Source organism: Halichoeres trimaculatus, unplaced genomic scaffold (genome assembly GCF_033239565.1).
Source record: "Halichoeres trimaculatus isolate MK-OKI-2021-1 unplaced genomic scaffold, fHalTri1.1 fHalTri1_scaffold_24, whole genome shotgun sequence".
Lineage (NCBI taxonomy): Eukaryota > Metazoa > Chordata > Actinopteri > Labriformes > Labridae > Halichoeres > Halichoeres trimaculatus.
The window spans coordinates 5,740,540-5,763,219 of record NW_027437202.1 but is presented as its reverse complement, the minus strand read 5'-3'; the positions used below and the strand labels follow the sequence as shown (position 1 = coordinate 5,763,219).

Genomic DNA, 22,680 nt, shown 5'->3' with positions numbered 1-22,680 from the left:
CACAGCAGAGAGAAACTCAGATCCCGGCTTATGTTGGGAACACACGGGCTTGTGTCAGTGTGAGGAGCCTGGTACTGAAACACGAGCTGGTTCATCCTGCTATCTTTACCATTTAAAGCTACAGCGGGCGGCTACATGTGTTGACGTCTCCAGATGGCATGAAACATGAACTTGGATACCTACAGCTCCTCTGATGTAATCTCAGGAAAATGCACACAGCACCTCATGGATCCTGAGCCAGCTGGTCTGGGATCAGTTTAAACCAAAGACAGAGGCGAGTTGAAGGCCTTGCTGTTAGCTTGCAGGAGCTGGAGGTCACTGATTCTGCAACAGCTAATGATTCATGCTAACAGGATGTTTGTACTTTCCCATACACATGTATTTTCTCACTTTGTTACTCATGAGTCTTGCACAATAAATTTAAGCCGTTATGGGGAAGTCCGATGCTTGGGGTCGTCATGGAAACAAAGCTTTGGAAAACAGCCGGGAGATGCTGGGAAACAAAAGCACAAAGTGTCGGTTATAATCACTTTATCTGAGTTTTAAATCAGACAGTAGCTGCAGATCGTGACACCACATGACCTTCCTCCTCCTCCCCCTCCTCCTCCTCCTCCTCCTCTTCTTAATGATTTGCAGGGCACACAATATATCATGCCATCTGGTTGACTGAAGTGCAGCGTGGGGTGACATCACTCATGTGGATCAGATCGAGAACATTCTTGAGCGCTGTCCTCATCATCCCTGAGATGCTTATTATCCAGACCTGCCCTGTTCTTTGAAAACAGAACACAGAGGTTTGGGATGTTTTTAGTTTACGATCTGGGATTTTTTTTTTGGTTATTAATTATCTCTCTGCTGGTTCACCTCAGCTCAGATGTGCAGAAAGCAAAACGCTGCACCATGCACATGCATCCTGTCTTCACCTTCACTTCATTTCCTGCACACCTGTATGCCTCCATAGCCTGCTGCATTTTCCACATTCCACTTCGAAGCCCAGCTCAACTTTTCGCATGATGGATGAGAAATTCTCAGCTTGTGCAACCTTGTTTGTTAAATGCAAAAATAGGAAAGTGAGCTTTTCCCTTTTAAGGAGAAGAAGCAGAGTGTTTTCCAGGTTCAGCCAGGAGCTGATGCTGAGGTCAGGAATCACATGAACACGACACATTCAGAGAAACCCTCTGTGCACACATGTGACATGCAGCCAGCGCATAACACGCTACCAAAACACACATCCAGCCCTGTCTCTAAACGCGTCAGAGCATCGCTGCTTTTCCAGTCAGCTGAGCTCAGATTCTGCAGAGCACACTTCCCTGCCTCGCACCTCCTTTGTTTGTGTCTCCGGTCACTTGTCGCTGCATCACTCCCACGCTGTAGGAAAAACTGAGCTTCTTCTGACCTAATTCAGGCCGTCCAACGAGCACTCCCTGCTCTGCTGGGGCCAGATAAAGAGCAAATCGCTCACTCAAGACGGAAACTCAGCCTTTTCTTTCACTTAACCTGCAAACAAGCTCAAAGTTTGTTTACTCCTGCTCCACTTCTGCTTTATTGGGAAATTATCTCATGGAAAATAAAGATCCACGATGCACACGGATGAACCCTGCTCTGCAGATGTGCAGGTACCGCTGCTCAAATGGATAGAAAACAGACAGCGCTAACACAAACCAGATACCTCGCACATGAAAGTGTATTTTCCTTTTTTCCCCTGTGTGTGTGTGTACCTTCGAGTGTGTGTCAGAGACTGTCAACATATCACTTCACTACGTCTGCAAACTAGGTGGCAATTAGGCCCGGAGAGTCGTCATAGCATGGCGTAATGTGATTACATCTGCCTGACAGAATGCAGCGATTAGACCTCAACAACCACATCGACGCAGGAGTGGGCCGCTTGTACTTTTCCAACCTTTTTTAGACTTGTTGCAAAAGGAGGGAGAAAAGTTGTGCTTTAAATAGAACTGTTAGAAACATGCAGCTATTGCAGAGTTAGCATGACATTTATACGCTTGCTGTGAAGTGAGCGTGCTCAAAAAGCTGGAGACAGAGAGTGATGATGTTAGGACTCAAACTGCAAAAAGCAAAGAGGGGAAAATCGTGTAGAGGATACATTTCCCCGTCAGTGGGAGCCTAATCTCCCTGATTTACCGTCCTCTTGCATTTGTTCTAGCAGACACCTCCTTGAGTTACAGCTTGGCCAAACATGGCAAAGGGAAGCCATTTCTCCCTCCAGTCCGTCAGGCTGGAAGGAAGCGACAGCGAGAAACTCGCACATTACGTCCTCAGGCGCTGGCAGCTGCTGCGTCTGAACAATGAGAGTGTGCCCGCGCTGCTGGCCAAGTCGGTGTCGAGATACTGAGTGAAATATGGAGGGAGGAAGGAGCCTGGCTGGATCTGCCAACTTGAATGTGTCATTGTGGCGAACGGGGCTATCAAGACGGGGCGGGATGGATTGTTCAAGGAGAAGTCAATCAATGTGGTGACACAAAGAGGCTTCACTTTAGCACATGTATGTACCACATGTATGAAACTAAAACTGACTGATGGAGCATGATCCTAGTAGATGTCGAAACTCTGCTCTAATACTTGACAAATGAGGTAAAACACTTGGCAGCGTCCTGGCAGATGAACCCACTGAGGACGTGCATGTCAGCACAACTCATGACCTCATATCCTGTTTCAGCTCCTGGGAGGAAGAGTCAGGTTAGCCAGGCCTCGCAGGCAACGCAACCCCACCTCAGGGACTGCATTTGGCACGGGAAGGGATCACTTTGGTTATCTTTTCTTCCTCACTTCATGACAGGATGGAAACTTTGTCCTAACACTCGTATGAGACTTAACGGCAAAAGAGGAAGTTTGATTGAATTAAGAGTTTGTCTCGTTCCTACCTGCTGAGGTAAACATTGTGTCATCCATCAAACTAATCCGTCCTCCTCAGTCTTTGTGTGTGCATTGTTGGGATTTTACAGGATTTGTGTAAAATCGAAAATAGCACTTGTAACCGTCTCAGGGTGTTAGGAAGCAACTGTTAATTAAGGATGTTTACAGGGAGCAGGGTTTCATTTACTTTTCCCTGACGGAGTTTGCCCGACAGAGACTAAAAAACAAAGCGGCTGTTTTGGTAACTCGTGAATGCAGCTTTTTATTTGCTGCTGGTATCGTACAATCTGTAAGATTTATCACCTCAAAAGAATTTCAGGATGTGAGGTTTCTTACGCCGTAATCCCCGTGTAAGCGAGAGGAACATTAAGAAGTGAGTTTGTGGTTATTAAAGGAGTGATCGTGGTGGTCGTTTGAAACTCATGGGATTGACTTTTTGGCGTGGAACAATAGCGAGCTGTCAGAGGGACCACCCTGTCGCTGAGCATCCTGGGCTTTGACAAAGCAGGAAATAAGAGCTGGGTTTTAAACTCCCTCCTCTCGAATCTGATACAACGTACTGAAAATGATTGATGAGAAGGTTTTCCTGAGGCTGGAGAATAGCTGGCACTGCTGTGTGTCAGAGCTGAGATATGAGGGTAAACATTATCTTTTCAGGCACACCTTTTCCTTCAGTCCTAACTGCTGTTTTTATAAATGTTCGAAGGAAATGATTTAAGCTGAATAATTATGTAACTGTGAGAAATGCGTTTAATAAAAGAATTTAGACATGGGTTGAATCTTTTACAAGCCCGCAAAGTTTCTGCAAAAACACTCCTGAAATGAAATTCAACTCCCTGTAGCACGCATGACTGCACAGAGAAACAAATTCAGACTTTTTATGGCCGGGCAGAAAACGCCAAGCTAATTATTACAGCAGCGGCTGCCATGCTTCATATGTTACCTTCAGCAACACTGAACCACGCTCCCTCTAGAAGTCATGTCCAGGGTACGACAGTGTCTCCAAACCAAGCCCAAAACCTCAATTGCACCGTACTCCTCCAAGATTTAATCATCCAGTCAACTTAGCTTTACTCGAGAATCGAGTATTCTGATGTTGCCTTGACCCGGGGCGGCGCCACGAAGGCCTGATACCCTTGTAACGCTGACAGATAAAGACGTCTGGTGGGTAATATTTGATGCAGGGTTTAAAGACTGCCCGTAAAAGATTACAACGAGGAAATCAGAGTTTTTGTCCAGCGTCTGATATATCAGGACAAATGTTTTGGGGTTTAAATCCTCCTGGCAGCGACGGAGGTGGTGAAGGATGGTGGGTGGGTGGGAGTATGACTAAAGGGTGGAAAAACGGTTTAGAGGGTCTATCCAGTTTCAGGAGCCTCTCATGGTTTAGTGAAGGCGAAGAAAAGGGAAGTATCCATGTCAGAGAAAGGTCTAAACCTGCAAAGATTTGAGTGTCACTGAGGGTTTACGCTCCATTTCCTCAGGTTTCTTCTTTTCACATTCCCCAACAAAGACAATTATGTTGTCTTTCAGAATCAGCCCACATGTTTTACACAAACACATCTCCTTGTATCACCTATAATCTGAATAAAAGCATCCAATCATTCCTGGGTTCCTGCAGCGTCTAAGCATGCCAGAGAGGAGGAACGGCATCTGTGGTTTGGCCAAAGAGCAAACACACCAGAGAATAAATGCCATGCCTGCATCTCTCTAATTTAATGTAAGTATAGCGTGAGCTCATTCCTGAGGCGCTCTCCTTTTTTTTTTTTTTTTAAACAAAGAAATTATGAGCTCACATTTCGAAGAGCTACTTTTGTGCTCAGCTTTAAATAACGTCAACCATCCAAATTGTAATATCACATTTTCAACAGAAGGCTGAAATTAAAGCATTTTTAGAGACAAAAGAAAGTCGAGGGTGCATTTTGGAGGGCAAAGGTTACAAAAAGGCATTCAAAGTGAAGTTTCTTGGCACATAAAGCGCCGTTAAGGGAGCTTAAGCCACGTTAAGCTGCTGAGTGCCCGACAGTGGGAGAGCAGGGTTGCATAAGCAGCCTCTTCATGGTGAACTGAGTCTGTGCAGCATCATGTGACAGAAAAAAGAAGTCAAGTCAAAAACTGTGAAAGCTCTTAGCTGCTGGTGTTTGAAAAATCTGTCAACATTATGAGAAATTTAACAAGCTTTGGTGACAAACTGTGTCGAAAAACCAGAGGACTGGAGTGTACCTAAAGATCAGCTTCGCCAACAGATGTCCTCACATATTTCAGATATCTCGTAAAACCCTCTCAAGGCTCGGCGTCCTGCCAGAGCTAATTGCTCTAAGAGAATAAAATCACCATCAATCCTCATCAACACTGGATGTGGACAAAGCTAAACCTCATAACCCTCGGTGCTAAAATGCCTCTCTGGATCCCCTCCAGATGTGAGCCATCTGTTGTGTTCAGTCACTGAGGTGAGACCAGTCGTGTCTATCCAGACGGTGACATCACCCAGAGCAGAGACGGGCTTAAATCCAACATTCAGGCCCTTCATTAATAACACTGCTGATCCGAGGCTTTCAGGCCGCCCCCTCGACGTGCACTAAGGTATCCCACCGGTGCACTTCATCAACGTTATAAGTGTTTTCTGCCACGGGGATCCTAATGCAGCCAAGAGACCAGAACGCAGCAGGGCTGCACGCTACAAAACACGCTCCTTTACTCTCCTCCCTGAGAGGTTTCAGGTTTTATGGACTGGCATGGCATGAAGTCATGGTACAAACAGCTACTAAAGAGCACTAATGTGACCTGTTGGAAGCAGGATGTAGGATAAAAGGAGAGAGTGGGACCAGTCTAATTTGAATCTGAAGTTATGGCGTTGTCGGTAGGATCACGTGGTCTGGAGCAAGTCCTACTTCCAAAAAATGTCAAGTGTGTCAATAACACCACACTTTATGCTCTTTTATAACCAGCAAAAATAGTCTGAAATCATCTTGTTGCTACTTTTTTTTTTTTGCTAGTTTTCATTTTTAGCAAACCGAAGAAGTAAAAACAAACTCCTGTTTTGCTCAAAAGTCCCTCCCCGTCTTTCTTTTTCTCTCCATAATGAACACCTGGATTGAGAAAACTGATACTAAACCTTTCACAGTCACAGAAAGTGAAAAAAAATGCAATAAAGCTACTTGACAGCTCGACAGAGAGCAGCTATTAAGTTGCCTCATAAGGAGAGTAATCAAACAGTCATGTCTCCAGAAATCCTACGAGGGATTAAGTCGAGTTTTTTGCATCACTCAACATCAAAATCTAATTAAGCCATTTTGTTCGGGGACTGAATAAACCCACGGGGAAACAAAAGGATGCCAAGAAAAACATCTTTGGAGGGATATGAATGTGGAGATGACACAAAAGAATCCATGAGAAATCGAGGCGATGACGTGGCGGTTAATTGGTATGAGCTCCAGTCTGCTTCTCCTCACAGCAACGCAGAGACAATCTGAGGCCGGCGGCCAAGTAATCTGGATAATGAAAGCCCGGACAGGAAGTGAGGAGACAATAGAAGGAGCTCAGGTCTAGGATCCCAAACCGGGGTCTCATCCCCTCTGAGCTCTCCGGGAGGGGAGTGATGTCACCCTAACACACCCCGGAGGATGACAGACAGAAAATCCTGCAGACACACACTCCTGCAAGTCCATCACAGCTCTTGTCTCGCTTAAGTAAATTCCAGCGTCACACCCAACATCCCGAATCACTATCATTTACATTCCTCCTGAACACAGAGAGGTGAGCAGAGGTGGGAGGATCCCGGGTGAGCCGGCAGCTGGCTGAGCGTGATGGAAAGGCTGAGAGGAGAGGAGGACGATAAGGAGAAAAGTTAAAGGGAGGCTACAAAGCTTTGAATAAACTATGTAAAGGAAGCTGTTGTAGTTCCTGAAGGAGACGCCTCAAAGAGAAGAGCCATTCTCACGTCCTCCTCATGACTCAAACTTCTCATCTATGACAACCAGTTGGAGCTGTCCTCTCCACCCGTCCAGCGTTGAATAACAATGCAATGACACTTCCATCAGCAGACTCTGCTCTTGGATTTCTTCCATTTACGCGGTTGTGAAATGATGAACACATTATGAAACCCATTTCCTGTGTTTAAAGATGCTGGAAAGCGTCGTAGATAAGTCATGGGGTGAGTAAATGAGACAGATATTTAAGTGGGAGCTGAGTGTGCTGTAGGCCGACGATTTAACAACAATTTGTCCTCGAAATGTGAGAAAGAGTGGAAACTTGGATCGCTGAGGGAAATTTGCAATTTCCAAGTGTGCTAAATTGAAGTGGGACTTTTTAATAAATGCAATGTGTGGATTTTTAAAGCTGTTGCAAGAGGCCACACAGCATTTTTCTCTGCTAGCTCGTCGTTAGTCCACCTCAGACATGAGGCTCTGAAGTGTTACTTTCCTTTTCGTGCATAAAATTTGGGGCAAGAAGGGACAAAAAATCAGTGTTTTGTCTTATTTTTGGTAGAATGTCTTTCTAGACTTAATATGAGCCAGAAAAACGTCTCGTTTCAAAACATTTAGTATCGGATCAGGGCTGATTTTGGGATTTTTTAAGGTATCAGTGATCCGGAAGTCTAGCCAACCCTCTCGACCGATCATTCATGTTAGCCGTCATAAAGCCAAAGTTGCCACTTAGCTTCATTACATGAGCACAAACTGACTCATTACAGCAATAACATCTGCTTTCCAGCACCCTACGGCAACTCTACAGGGACAAACAGCTCAAAGGGCGAACACAAACAAACCAGAGTGGAATGCCAATGACAACAGAAGTCTCTCCGGTGTTTCAGCTGAGCCTCGCAGTACACTAGATTTGATTCCTTGCTATGGATGGTTCAAGTCAAAGTTATAATCCAGTTTGGAGCGCTGCGTTCAAGGTAGCCTCGGATTTTAGTGTGCTATAGTACATGCTAATTTAGCGAGCAAACTGGTCGTTTTCTGCAAATCTTCTGAGAAGACATGAAATGCAAAGCGATGTTGATGAAATTCTACCGTCTTCGGTATCATATAAGACACGTTTCCAGTTTCCTATGTGATGCATTCAGGTACCCTCGGAAATTTGAGAATCTGACGATTACTCCACTGTTTTCAGTTTTTGGTTGGACAAACTGCTTGTAAATGCCTGTCACTTTAAAATAATTGGTATTTTGATCCCGCCGACGGGTTTGGGATCCAGAGGGGTTTAACTTCAAAACTAGCTGGATAGAATAGTTTAATAGAAATAACTTTTCTCTTCTTCACTTGTTACCAGCAATTCAGACCTCATTTTTGTCATTAAACAACTTGAAGACATTCTTCTTGACGAGTTAGGTGAATGTGGTTCATTTTAAGTCTAAAAAGGAATTTCTACCAAAAAATAAGACAAAACCACTTGATAATATTTCATTTTTTTTCCAGTAAATAGTATGAGAAAGTGGATTTACACACACACTAAAGTATGACAAACGTCAGAGGCTTTGCGACTTGACAGCTTGAGAAATCTCAGCCCCTTGAAATCTGATTAGAGAGCCACTCATGCGCCTCCGCAGACAACACGGGATCAATGCTAATCCATCAGGAAACCATCAAAGAGTCTCTGGAGGCAGATCCACCCTGCTCACCTGACAGCTGGACAGATTACCGCCTGTAAACGTGTGCATGTGTGTGTGTATCACTTCCTTTCTTTGTGTGAATTTGAAGATTATTACCCCATTGTTCTTCTGATGTCTGGGTGTGGGGGCGGAGGCGATCGGGGACGTGTAGTTGTTGTGGTTTGATTGCAGGAGTCTGGTCCTAAAGCTCTAAATTGGTTTAATGGACAGTGTGGGGCTGGGATTCCTCCTTAGGGGGCACTTTTAGAGCCACAGGGGGGTAATTGGGAGGATAAAGATAAGCTCATGAAAAGATACAACTTGTGGTTTGATAGGAGGAGAATTTGTCCACACTTGGACTTTAATTTGACGACAAGTTGCTAGAAAAAAGAAACACACAGCCGTCGCATACTGAATCTATACTGCTCAACCTTCAGCCTGAGGGTCTCCAAAATCCACTACAAGTGTGCAAACCTGTGAGCATCCTCCTTAAGTGTTTGCGATTTACATCAAAGTCCAAAGAGCTGCAGGGGTAATGATTATCAGCTGTACCAATCGAGGGCAGCAGACACACGCCTACCTCAGTGTGATGCTTTGTTTGGTGCTAGTCTCTAAATTACAGCCTGTCTGCTTGACCCAGCCCTGCAATCTGAACCTGTGAGATTGATTTCTGCCTTTAATTTCACATCGCTTCATGACGTGGTTCATTTGTTATTCAGTCAGGTGTTTATCACCAGAAAGGTGGCAACAAGTTTGTTCTTATGAGCAGTAACCAGAGAGCTTTTGCAGCACAAGTCTGCACAGAAATGTTGACTCTTAGACTCTTTCAATTCATGCTACAAATGATGAGGAACACATGATTTGATTTTGAGTTCAAAATGGGATGAAATGCATGAAAAACCAGCAGCTCAACTGAGACAAAACAGAACAGAAACGTGGTTTCACCGCCGATGAATCAGACCCACCTCTAACAAGCAGTTACAACTATTTGGACGCACAGCATGTCAACACAACAACGAACAAAAGGTCTCCAGCCAGAGAACATCCATAAAAAAAAGAGGTTTTGGCCTTACAAGGCCAGCAAACGTCCGCATCAGCCTCTTTTCGTCTGGCAGGGGAAACCACGTTCCTTTTTAACAGCGCAGCTCACGCTGGGATGAGATCAGAAAGAGGCGGAAAAAACACAGAGGTGAGGGATGAAAAGAGGAAAGAAAGACATGAGAGAGTAAACAAACAGGAGGAGGAATGTGGATAAAAAAGGGAACAAATTCCAAGAAGAGATAGAGGAAGATTGAGGGAGCGACGGGAGAAAAGGAGGCATGTGTGTTTGATTACAAGACGGTGATGTCATGTATGTATGTCAGGTAATCAGCCTGAGGATTGTGTGTATCGCACAAGCATGTGTTGGGCAAGACCAGGCGGTGTGTGTGTGATGTGTAGAGGAGAAGATGAGTGTGTCTTTGTCTGGTTTGATAAGCTCACACACAGATCGCTGCAGGGTGAAACATCACCTCAACATGTCCTGGATTAGCTTTCCTTTCCACCTGGTTTGGACATTAATGGTCCGTCAGATTCATAGAGGATATCAGGTACCAGCTACAACACGTAAACACGCTAATATGTGCTTACAAACTCAAACACAGGTGTCTCCTTCTGACAGCTCTTGCAACACTTTACTGCGCTCCTATAACAGCTGCATTCGACATCACGCTCAGTCTGGGACAAGTCGCAGAAATCAAGGATATCACATATCGCATGCTCACGGATATGAGCTTAAAGAAGAGGCCGAGCAGGAAGTGGAGCCAAGTTCAGTCTGATTGGAGTCGTGTCAACAAGTTGCAATTCTTGTGTGAGTGATAGAGTCGGACGACGGTGGAAGATGCTGCTTTGAGATTTAACAACCGCACACGTTGCTCATAAAACCCCAAACCTCCACATTCCTCGGAGCGCCGTCAGCTCCACAGTCATCCCGTCAGGCTTACATAACGCACCTCCATCCTCCCACTATCTGTCATTGCTTGTCACAGCAAACATGTTTGTGTGGCCTGATCTCCCGTTTGATCCCTGACATCTGTTTCATGTGTACACGACTCGGGGCCTCAAATCTGCGCGGATCCAGAAATAGAGTCTAATTTTGGATGACCGAATTGTTTGTTCCAAGAACAAACAGTTTGCTGCGAGGAAATGGGAGAGCGCACAAAACTGAAATACATCAGCGTTTAGAGCCGCAGCTCGTGGGCAGCGGTTGAACTCTGTGACACTGAAGCTGGAGATTGTGAAACATCGAATCCAAAGTTCTCAAAGTGTTACCCTCTAAGGAAAGAGGCTCAGGAGGTTCGACTTCCAAGTGGGAACAGGGGTCGTTCGTCTGAGGAGAGCTGTGTCGCCGCGTGAAGCTCAGACTTGACATTTTCCCCCCAACTCCTCCAGATTCTGATCCTTTAGCCTTAAGCTGTCAACAACAGATGTGACAACTACCAAATGGTGTTCAGCGCTCTAGAGAACAAGTCCTGGAGCTCCCCTCGAATCTGGTTTGTTGTCTTAGGCTAAATGGCGAGCTCCTGGCTGAAAGCGAGTGCTATCTTTGGCGCCTCACGGTGTCCACTGGCCTCCACTGGTGGTGCTGGCTGCCTCAGCTGTTTCCACACAGGCTCATTCATTATCATCCAACAACAGTCGTGTCCAGTTGGTTGAAAATAGGTGATTAATTATGATTTATTACATAAGTCATTGCGCCACATGTTTCTGTTTAACCACCATCCTTGAAGAGAACGAATCAAATCGAGATGTTTTGATGCCTTTTCCTGCTCGATCCGAACAAACTCGCCTTGTTTCCTATTATTACTGTAACTTTTCTGCGTGATTAACATAAATGACGCCATGGCGGGGAATACCAGAGACTCATACTGTGCTGGCGCAGCTGAAAAGAGGCCGCTTTATTCCTCAAAGATGTTTGTGTTTTTCTATAAATCTCGAGTCCATCCTCAAAACTAACATCTGCATCCTCTCGTTTCTTTGGCGCAGGGAACGTGACCCCATCCACCGGGCAGCCATGACATATTTGACTCAGTAGGCAGGAGACAGGAGCGTATTGGCTTTGTTTACTTGCAGGGCTGGATTCCATTAAAACTCTTACATATTTCCTGAAAGCACGTACAAACAGAATGTACTTTGTTTTCTTTTTACAGACTGAGTGTATGTGACTAATTTGCTGTCTTATTGAATGTCATGCACTGTTGCCTTACGCTAAACATGAAGTCCTGCTGTTCCTGCAGGAAAGACTTATGTCACTGTTTCTCTGGAGACGTTTCTCAGACTACAACCTGAGGAATCTGTGATTCTTATCCTCTCATTTTCTGTTTTCCTCCTTTCTTGGCTCAAATGTTTGATGAGAGCCAGAGGGGAAGAGAGTGAAACTCTAACTCCTCGTGCCTCCGGAGCTGTGACAGCGCCCGGCAGATATTTCACACATTACATACGTCAAAAAAAAAAACATTCCCTTCTCTTGTGCCACATCCTTCAGCCGAAACAGCTACGAGCTCTTACACACTCGAGCAAGCACACCCCCTTCTTGTGAGGCTCTGCAATGCAAAGCTCCATATAAGGGCATGTTGATGATGTAATGGTCCATAGGCAGGGAGCACATCCCTTATTGTTTGGTCTGAGTGCAGGAATGCCCACATTACAGCTACTCAGAGAGTGAGACACACGCAGAGAGGAAGAGCAGAGGGTCGGCTGTTGTTCGGCGCGATAATGAGCTTATGGCTGTGAAGCTGGGGGAGCCTTTGGCACAGGTAGGAGAGACAAACACGAAAACTAAAGTTCTCAAACTTTTTGAGCTGGAGAGATGAGGAAGCTGGTTTTGTTTCATTGATTGTGTTTTAACTCTAAAAGTTTCACAAAACTTTGAAAACTTTCAGAAAAAGGTGTCTGACTTTTAAGTGAAGTTTCAACATCTGTGAGGACATGTTTGAACAAACTGTGATTAAATATTCATGAAGTGGGAAGCTAAAGAATACCAACTACTCGGACGTTACAGAAGTCTTTTTAGAAAGTGGTGTTAAGCGTGTGATGGTCACGGGCAGAGCTACTGTGCAGGAATCAACTAAGATGAAATAGTGTGAAAAGTAATAAGTGGGAATTGATTTCTTGCCTTTTTTAACTCACGTAATAAATGTAATTTCAAAATAAGATAGTTAAAAAACTTTACTTTTTACCGCTTTAACCTCAGGATTTTGAGACAACCCGATGATCTTACAATCAAAAAGTTTCAGAGCACCCCTGAGTCGGACTCTTTTCATTACACAACACCCCATTAACCAAAGCTCCACGTCCAGGAAGTTAATAAGCATCAGGGCAACACATTTAACACATGTTGATTGCACTCAGGGGGCATATCACTTAGCCTATGTGGACTTAAAACATCCACACACTGCATCACCATCCTCTCTCAAGTTCCTGTGAATGTACATGTGTGTATGAGTGTGTACAGACTCTCAGGGTGAATCAGTGTGTGCATACATGACCTAATCACTTGTGTTAAGGAAACGACTCTGACATATGGGGCATGTAACGCAGCGTTAGGCAGCGGGTGAGCCACAGTTTCCAACTGCAGCCTCAGATAGTCGTGCATTGGAGTTAAAGCTGGAGGATAGTTGCAAAAATGTTATCATCCGATCTGAAATGTGAAGTTTCTGTGTGCTGAAAAGGGTGCTCGGCTGCAGAGTGGGTGGGAAGGTGTCCTGTAACGCTGTATCGCTGTTATGTCACCGGCTTTATGTGCAGCTCATTGTAATTTATCCTCCTGAAATAATGTGCTTTCCTTCTGCACGGATGGCGAGATAAAACACGACAGGGAAAAGTTAGCCGCTGGGGATTATTTCTCTCTGTCGATTATCAGGTCACTTAACCCAAATCTAATGCCAAAAATCCTCTCAGATGCTGCTCACTTGGCCAAACACTCATCTCTGTGTGTGTCCTTGATGAGAAAAAGTTCAGGAATAACTCACCAACATTTCCTCCCGCGCCACAAAGTGCACTGGGAATACAGCAATTCAGTAAAAATGTGCATATAAAAGGCTAAAAGTGATTTAAACGGTGTGAGGGCAGCCGTGTATTTTAGGCATAGGAGCAGTTTCCTCTCAGTGGATTTGCTTTTATAAGCAGAAAGCGCCCGTGCGTCAGTTTACAGGATTTATATCCAGTTCAGGAGGTTTTTGAAGGAGTGATAGGCAGCATTTCCAGGACAAAGTGCGTTTTCTTCCTATTTGGGTTGATGACATCACGAGGAAAGCAGCAGGGACTGAGATAAGACGTTGAATAAACAGAGATTACAGGCGACTCTGCAGGAGAGAAGTCCACCTATGCGAACACAACCCAGACGGATAAAATGTCATTTTTCAACATGTATGTTTGGAGATAAAGTGGGCAAACTTTATCCAGAGTCCTTGAGTGAAAGATAACTAAAAAGTTTTATCAGTAAGTTTGGCAGACGGTATATAATGAGGGCGAACTTTAAGTCAACAAGGCTGGACAGGAAGTAATCTAAGATCAGGGAGTGAACAGACTTGAAAGTGAAAATGGGTTCGGAGGAAAAACAAGATTTAGGGGGATTACAGCCACTGCTGCTTCAGGGAGCTGACATATAAAAAACTAAAAAGATCCTCAATTTTTATACTTATTACACTATATTTTATTGGTAGTTGAACATATTTTGTTCCTACAGCTCTTATCCTAAAAGTAATAGGTATAAAAAGTTGTTGAACACATGTTTAGATGTTTTTTTTCCCTTCAAACTGTCGACTAACTGATAAAACTAACACTTAAAGCTCCTGTAGGGAAGTTTTTGGGGCTTCTGAAACAGAGTAAAATTAACGCTACTAGCTACTTATGGGCTTTATTTCAACAAGACTACAACAGATAAGATGTATCGTTATTGTTTTGACGTTTAACACCGGTAAGTGCTGCCACTAGATTTGCCGAAACAGTCTTTGTTCATATTTTCCACAATGCAACACATGATTGGGAAAAATCATAGACTGTAAAAAAAATGGACGTCATCTTGCTTGGCTCAATGAGGTCGCCACGAAAACTGCTCCCCCTGGTGGCTGGCTGCAGTATAGGTCAAAAACTCCATCTCCCCAGTCATTACAGATGGGCTGTGGTCAAACTTTAAAAATTAAATACACCTCATGTGTGATTGTTGTGGTGATTTGAAGATATCATTTGGCTGCTTTGTATTCACATCCTCTTTTTTCTGAAAAGTTTTGTTTTCATCAGTTATACAAGGCTAAAAACAAGATTTTACGTCACAGTTAACGATGATTGACAGCTGCCGTTCTTATGTATTTTTTGGGGATTGCAAAATATGTCCGGAGGTAGAGTCAAGAAGTGATTAGACTCTCTAAAGAAAAAAAAATATTATTATTTTCATCACCCAGCTCCACTCAGATTCTCCCAGTAGTTCGTCCACAGGGGGAGCCAAAACCAGAAAAAAACACTTCCCAGCTTTTTAAACTTGTCACAAACTTCTCTCCTCTTCTGACAACTTCACTTCAAAAGAAGCTGAAATAATCCACTTGTTTTATGAAACGCAGCCACAACATAAAACGAACTCTCCTCATCCACTCAAACCACACTCATCATGGAGTCTCCCTTTACGAGGTTTTATGGGGGTCTCGTCCACCACATGGCTCCAGTCACACGTGTCCTCTTGGAGCTCCCGCCCTTTAGCAGCTACTGAACAAATAAATGACACACACTCTTCTTCTGCCGAGGAGCGACCCACCCTACCACACTGACATCATGTCCCACAATGTGGAATCAGCGCTCGCTGAGAGCATTCTGTGTAAACTCTGAGGGGATGTAATTGCCTCTGAAAGCGGGGGAATTCCTTTAAATGTATAAGAAAAAAAAACGAGGAGGGGAGCTGGTGGTGGAGGAACCCCTTAATTAAAGGATTGTTCGGTGCCAGCGGGCCATCTGTGTGGAAATGCCTGGCAGCTGCACGCACGGCAGTCATAACATAGCTTCCCTCGGGTATGGAGGCACTCTGGTCTGATGTATGTTCGTGCCAGACGCGCTGACCTCGGCGTGAGCACTTAGCGTTGGACATCGGCAGTGAACCACTCGCTGTAAAACTCAAGGTTGAACATTTACAGCTGTACAGCTACTTGGGAATAAACGAAATTAGCTCAGGTATTCAAAGGTACCAACTCGAGGGAGCTCTTTAATGACGTGTTGGTTCAGTCGGTGTTTACGACGTGTCTGGAGGTGTTTCTTCACACCTTTAAGGCTCAGAAAAGACTGACCTGAATTTCCTGACTGATCATATTTGCCTCTCTTTCATTTTTCCACAGGCTGAAGCTGTTAATTGATCAAGAAAAAGCCTTCCAAGAAAGAAAGGACGAAGAAACCAACAAAAAGGTCAACGGTCTAAAGGACGAGCTCACCAAACTCAAGTCCTTCGCGTTGATGGTTGTAGATGAACAGCAGCGTCTCACCGAACAGCTGAATCAACAAACAACCAAAGTCCAGGACCTCAGCGCCAGCGCCTCACAAGCCCAGGAGGAGCTGAGCTCAGCTAATGCTCGTCTGCAGGAAGAGGAGCGAAAGGTCTGTCGCCTGGAGGCTGAGCTGCGTGACCAAACGGGTCGACACCATCAGGAGCAAGAGAACATGACTGCCAAACTGACGGCGGAGGACGCCCAGAACAGGCAGCTGCGTCTGAAGCTGTCCACGCTCAGCCGGCAGCTGGATGAGCTGGAGGAGACCAACAAAACCCTGCGCCGAGCCGAGGAGGAGCTGCAGGAGCTGAGGGACAAAATCAGCCGAGGGGAGTGTGGAAACTCAAGCCTCATGTCCGAGCTGGAGGAGTTAAGGAAGCGGGTGCTGGAGATGGAGGGGAAGGATGAGGAGCTGATCAGGATGGAGGAACACTGCAGGGACCTCAACAAGAAACTGGAGAAGGAGGCGCACCAAAGCCGGGGTCTGAAGTCAGAGGTGGACAAACTGAACAACAGGATTATGGACTTGGAGAAGTTAGAGGATGCATTCAGCAAGAGCAAGCAAGAATGCAACTCACTCAAGAGTAATCTGGAGAAGGAGAGGATGGTGTCAAAGGTTTTGATTAGCGAGCTGGAGGTCTTAAAGGTCAGGGTCAAGGAGCTCGAGACTGCTGAGAGCCAACTGGGAAAGACAGAGCTGACGATGAAAGAAGATCTGACGAAGTTAAAGACTCTCACGGTCATGCTGGTGGATGAAAGGAAAGCGATGGCAGAGAAGCTAAAGCAGATGGAGAACAAAGTCCAGAACAGCACTGGGAAACTTCAGGCGGAGCAGGACAAAGTCACGTCAGTCACAGAGAAGCTGATCGAAGAGAGCAAGAAAGCACTGAGGTCGAAGGCTGAGCTGGAGGAGAAAATGTGCAGCGCGACCAAAGAAAGAGACGACTTAAAGGCCAAGCTGAAGAGTGAAGAGGAGAAGAGCAACGACTTAGAGTCAAAGATCAATCTGATGAAGAAAAGGCTGCAGTCGCTGGAGACTGTGGAAAGAGAGCACCTGAGAAACAAAGCCAAAGAGGAGCACATCAAAACACCCATCGCCAACCGCTTCCAACAAGAGGACAACAAAGTGAAAGACTTGACTCAAGAAGTTGAACGCCTCAGACGCAAACTAAAAGACATGAAGGTGGTGGAAGGTGACCTTATGAAGACGGAGGAGTTTGAGTCTCTGGAGAAAAGATTCAACAACGAACAAGAGAAAGCCAAAGCCCTGATGGAGGAGCTGGACATCTCCAGGAAAGAGCTGTCAAAGTATCAGCTGGCCGAGAAGAAGGAGTGCAACCAAGAGCACGTTCTGTACAAACGCTTGAAGGACGAGGAGGCAAAGTCGAGTCACCTGAGCAGAGAGGTGGCAGCTCTGAAAGAGAAGATCCATGAGTACATGGGGACGGAGGAGTCCATCTGTCGCATGAAAACCGACCACTCCACTCTGCAGAGGAAGCTGACCCAGCAGGAAGTTCGTAACAAAGAGCTGGCACGAGAGATGGAGACGCTCACGAGGGAACTGGAGAGATACAGACGCTTCAGTAAGAGTCTTCGTCCTGGAATGAACGGGAGACGTTTCTCAGACCTGCATGTGTCGACCAAAGAGGTTCAGACCGAGCCACTCGACTTTATGTCCCCGAACTGCAAGACAATCGAACCGCTGGAGCGTGCTGTGGTGAACGGAAAGCTCTACGACGAGAGCGAACCTGAAGACAACGCAAACTACAGCAATGAGCTTCAGCTGAGCAAATGCAGCCCCTCACTCATCAATAACGTAAACAACCTGAACAACAACTTGAGAAGAGCCCGAGTGCCGTTCCTCAAGAACAAAGACACGCCTCATCAGGTGAACGGGAAAGTCCAACCGAGGCAGAACGGGAACCACGTGCAGCCTGGAGACGTCGTGTTGACCCACAGTCCTGGGCAGCCTCTGCACATCAAGGTGACTCCTGACCACGGGCACAACACGGCAACGCTGGAGATCACCAGCCCCACCACAGAAAACACCCCATCGTTCACCAGCACCGCCGTCATACCGACAAGCGGAGGTCCACCCAAACAGAGAATCACCATCATCCAGAACGCTTCCATGTCCCCGACTGCAAAATCCATTTCCCCAACGATGAAATCCAAAGGCTCCCCGATTTCTGACGACCTCTGCTCACCTGACAGGTCCCTCTCACCTTTCACCATGTCTACATACTCCAGAGCAATGACTCCAGACTCCTGTGGCTCTATGACACCCGACAGAGCCATGTCGCCCATACAGATCGTGTCAGTCACAACAGGCACCCCTGATCGCTCCCTGTCCACAGAGCCGGTCGAGGTGGTCGGAGGGCACGCTGTCTTCCGTGTGTCCCCGGAGAGACAAACCAGCTGGCAGGTCCAGAGGTCCAACAGCTCTGGGCCCAACGTCATCACCACAGAGGACAACAAAATCCACATTCACTTAGGGAGCCCGTTCATCCAGAGCATCAGCACCCCGACACAAACACTGAGCCCGTGCCACACGCCTGGACTCCAGGAGCAAAGGACTCAGGTGCTGGCAAACTGCAGCACCCCTTCTCCCAAAGGCAACAGCAAAATCACAAGTAGCATCATGATTAAGCCCACGTCCTCCCCAATCCAAAGGCCGTCACAGATTACAGTAAGTAACGCCTACGACTGACCTGATAACACCCTCCATCCCATCCTGTGTCACCCAACCCCGTCCATGACACCACCGTAGACCCTTAGACCTGACTCTCCACCCTGATACATGTCTGTTTTTATTTATGTGCTTCAACCAGGGTTTGAATGTCTCCTTTTGTTTGGTTTGCTTGTTCCTGTGTGATTACATTCAAACGACTGTGTGCCTGCATGAGATTAAAAAAAAAAAAGCACTAAAACTTTCATTTCCTGACATAACACAAGGTTTAACTTATGTGCACTTACTGTATGTACTCAGTGGCTGATTTGCCATGTAGTCAGATTATTCACACTGATGTATCGTACCAGTTTTTATACTTCATATTAAACATACTGCATTATGATTAAGCTGTTTGGTTTCTGAGGATTAAAGTGTGCAAAAAGACATTTTGTTTTATAGTTTGTCATCCATGCTTGATGATTTCATTTATGGCTTAATCCTGCATGCAGATTAAGGCGCATGCACAGATTTCATCCTGTGACCTGATTAAATGATACCCAAGTGGAGCAGTGTGTGAAAAACCTTTGTGACCAGAAGTGGAAAAATCCTCTGGGAGTCTCACGTGTTTGAGGTTGATGTCATAGTTTTTCTTACATTTGGAGCACAGCGGTGACCGGGAATGAAAAGCAGCATGATGTGAACTTAGAGGTCTTTTAAATGACGCAACGGAAACTTAGCTGGAAACCTCAGAGTGGTGCTCCATAAAGCTGCTGTTAGAGGTAAATCTATTCTGAGACGTAAAAAAAAAACTTAGTGATCCTTTTTTTAACTTTTTAACTTTTAAAGGATGATCACTGGGTCAGATCTTTAAAATCTAAACTCAAACTAATCATAAATTGTGATTCAGCCCTTCAAGAGACCCCAGTTAACCCACCGTATTAACCAAAAAGCCCCTTCAGCTAAATCTGATACACCAACCTCAACGCTCTTTAGCAGAAAGTCTCACTTAACCTTCTTGCGGCGTCTGCTTTGTTTTCTTTCTCTTATGAATCATGTCCTTTGAAATGACTCAACACTTATGTTTCTCCGTGGATGTGCATTCCTCTGCTCGTGGTTTTCTGCGCCCACAGTGGAAACCTGACCGCGTCCGTGCGATTTGTTTAAATTGAATCAGCGTCGAAGGACAGGACGAGCTGATGGGGCAGACGGGAGAGGATGCTGAGGGGAGGATGTGGGATGATTATTTTTATTAATTTCATGTCTCTAAAAGCTGGAGAATAAAACATCTAAGAGAAAGAGGGGTTTAAAAGTTTAGTTCTTCTTCTTTTGTGTCACTCAGATGGATCAAGACAACTGCTGCAGGAAACAGGCGAAAAAACCCAAACACAGAATACACACAAACACACATGCAGGAGACGATTAAACCAGGCGTTAAATTGAATGAGTGTGAAGCAGCACAGCTGGAGAAACCGGATCAGTCTGGGCACGGTGAGATGATGCAGGCCGAGGCTAAACAAGATGCTATTCATTAAAACCGCTGCTTGAGAAAAGCACGCAGCAGCTGGGATTCTCCGTCTGCGACCTCACTTAACCCCTCCTGACTCAGACTCACTCGATTCACAAACTACTCCCATTAGCCGGGGGAGATCTGCACGCCGTCTCCCTGCCAGACTGATAAAATGAGGATCAAGTGACACGCTGGAAGCTGCGGGGTACTTGGATGGAGAGTCGGCGGAGATGCTGGCTGAAAGTGAGGCTGTGATCACAGTAAATCAAAATGATACAGCTAATAAACACACACTCTTATTTAAAGGGGGGTAAAGCATAAGAGATAGGCACCAAGAACATTAATACAAAGGTAAAAAACTTTTACAACATCCATGTTTTGCATGGCGGCGGATTTCCTCTCTGCAGCTCTCATAACCTCACAGGAATGTGCTCACCTTGTCCGACAGCCACAATAAAAGCGCACTAAAGCACCAGCGTGAGGGCTTTCACCAAACAAAAGCCTTGAGAGTGTGAGAGCATAGTCACTTTTCAAGCCTCCCTCTCGCTGCAACACAAGCACCAAAACAAACCAACTGTTTGGTTGCTGTAGAAACAGCAGCGCCCGACTCCAGAGGAAGTACTTAGCTGAACTCCTGCTGCACCGCTGATATACGAGAGAACAAAGCCGCACATTAAGGCCCCTCTTCCGTGTAAAATCAACAACACTCCCATGACGTGGGCAGATTTTCTGCACCATTAGCTCTCCTGAAGCGCAGGCTCTACTTATTCTGAAATCTAACCCCCTGAATGAATATTTAAGGATGTAGTTCGCTGCAGATTTCTGTTAATTCTTGAAAAACCCCAAGCCGCAACAGAACACATCCAAGTGGTTTATTCGAGGGGTTTTGTGTTGCCTGGGAATAAAGTCAGCGAGTGTGATGAAACTGGAGGAAATACTGGAGGAGGTTGAGTTTCACTCAGCTGCTGGGATGTGGAACGGATGGATGACACAGTTAGTCAAAGAAGTAGCTCCAGTTCCTGCCTGTAATTAACACTCTGACAATTCTTCTTGTTAGAGAAATCAGAAATGTAGAAGATGGGTTGTTCGAGGTGAGCAAGCACTTTGAGGATTTGTAATCACCAAGGAGCCTTAATTAGACAGATAATTAAATGATTCTGCTGACGTAAACAATCTGATTAAAACCTGATTGAAAGGTTAGCTAAGCTCCGACTTGTTTAAAAATCAGAGAAATGCAAAGTTTCCCACAGTGATTCCTCTCTTCTCTGGTCTCTGGGCGACAAACTCACCCTGCAGTTAATAACGGGACTAAATTAGAGAAAATGGGGAAGTAATTTTTGCTATTAGGGAAACAAAGGAGTATTCACAGAGCAGCAACAAATGAATGTGGATTTCTTTCTTGATCAATTTGTGGAAGATTTTGCTGAGAAAATGTTAAAAAATGACCTTTGACACTTCCATAAAAAGCCCAAAAGATTAAAACACTGCAAAAACTGAAATCCTATCAAGTGTTTTTGCTTAATTTTCAGTAAAAATTGTATTTTCATACTTGATATGAGCCGCATTCACCTGATCAGTCCAGAAAAATGTCGTTTTTTAAGTTGTTTAAAGGCAAAAATTATGTCTGAAAAAGCATTTTCTACTAAAATAAAACAAGAAAAGAAAACACTTGAAAGGATTTCATTTTTTGCAGCGTACAGGAAGTAGTTAGCATGATATCCATATACCATAAAATCATTTAGACAGACAAACACTGGAGGGGTTTATAAAATATGATTTAATATCATCTAGTGGTCGTTAAAGGAACTGCAAGGGTTAAACTAACTCTTACCTCTCGTCTGTTTTTTCCTCCTTAGATACCTCTAGAAGCATTCCGCAAACCAGGACCGACACGAATCCCCAAACCGAAGGGCTACAGCTCCCAGAAAGGGACAAACGGCACGGCTGTGAGCGCGGGACTCCAGAGCAAGAGTCATCAAAGTACGACGCAGCCAGCAGTGCACAACAACAACAACAACCCACATCTGATGAACCGCAGGCTGTGATACCGGAAGATTCTCTAAAATCGAAATTTAAACTCAAAGGTTTATTCTTTTTAACTTTCTGTGACCTCACTCTCATCTGTGGTGCTGAAACTAAAAATAATGCAACAGGTTTTGTATTGATGTCGACGTAAACACACTGTGTTAGCTGTACATAAAAGCGCAGAGAAGTTTAGGAAGCAGACTTTATTTACCGTCAGAGAACTCAAAGTAGAACACAGTTTGTTTCACGTGTAGGGTGTCGAAGAAGTTCAATATTTCTCTGTTTTGCTCATTAAGAAAAGGAGTTTAATCATGTAGGGTATTTTTAAATAAGAGGCAATAATGTACATAAGTGTAAAAGTGATGTGATGTAAAGCAGCTCCTTCATAGTGATGAACTGTAAAATGTGATATCTGTGTTATTTTTGGTTATCAATAAAGATTTTTTATACCTGGGATGAGACGTTAAGCTTTTGGTAAAGTTTGTGCAGAGTTGTTGTCTAACCTCGT

At 45.0% G+C, this 22,680-nt stretch overlaps 1 protein-coding gene across 1 annotated transcript in view; it reads left to right on the top strand.

Moving 5' to 3' along the window:
* filip1l (filamin A interacting protein 1-like) overlaps nucleotides 1-22,636 on the top strand; it is a 43,907-nt gene extending 21,271 nt beyond the window's left edge. The window contains exons 5-6 of the mRNA XM_074664237.1: nucleotides 15,823-18,658; nucleotides 22,004-22,636. Of these exons, the coding sequence (XP_074520338.1) occupies nucleotides 15,823-18,658; nucleotides 22,004-22,192 (3,025 nt within the window). The 3' untranslated portion in view covers nucleotides 22,193-22,636. The remainder of the gene's footprint in view (nucleotides 1-15,822; nucleotides 18,659-22,003) is intronic.
* The last annotated feature ends 44 nt before the right edge of the window (nucleotides 22,637-22,680 follow it).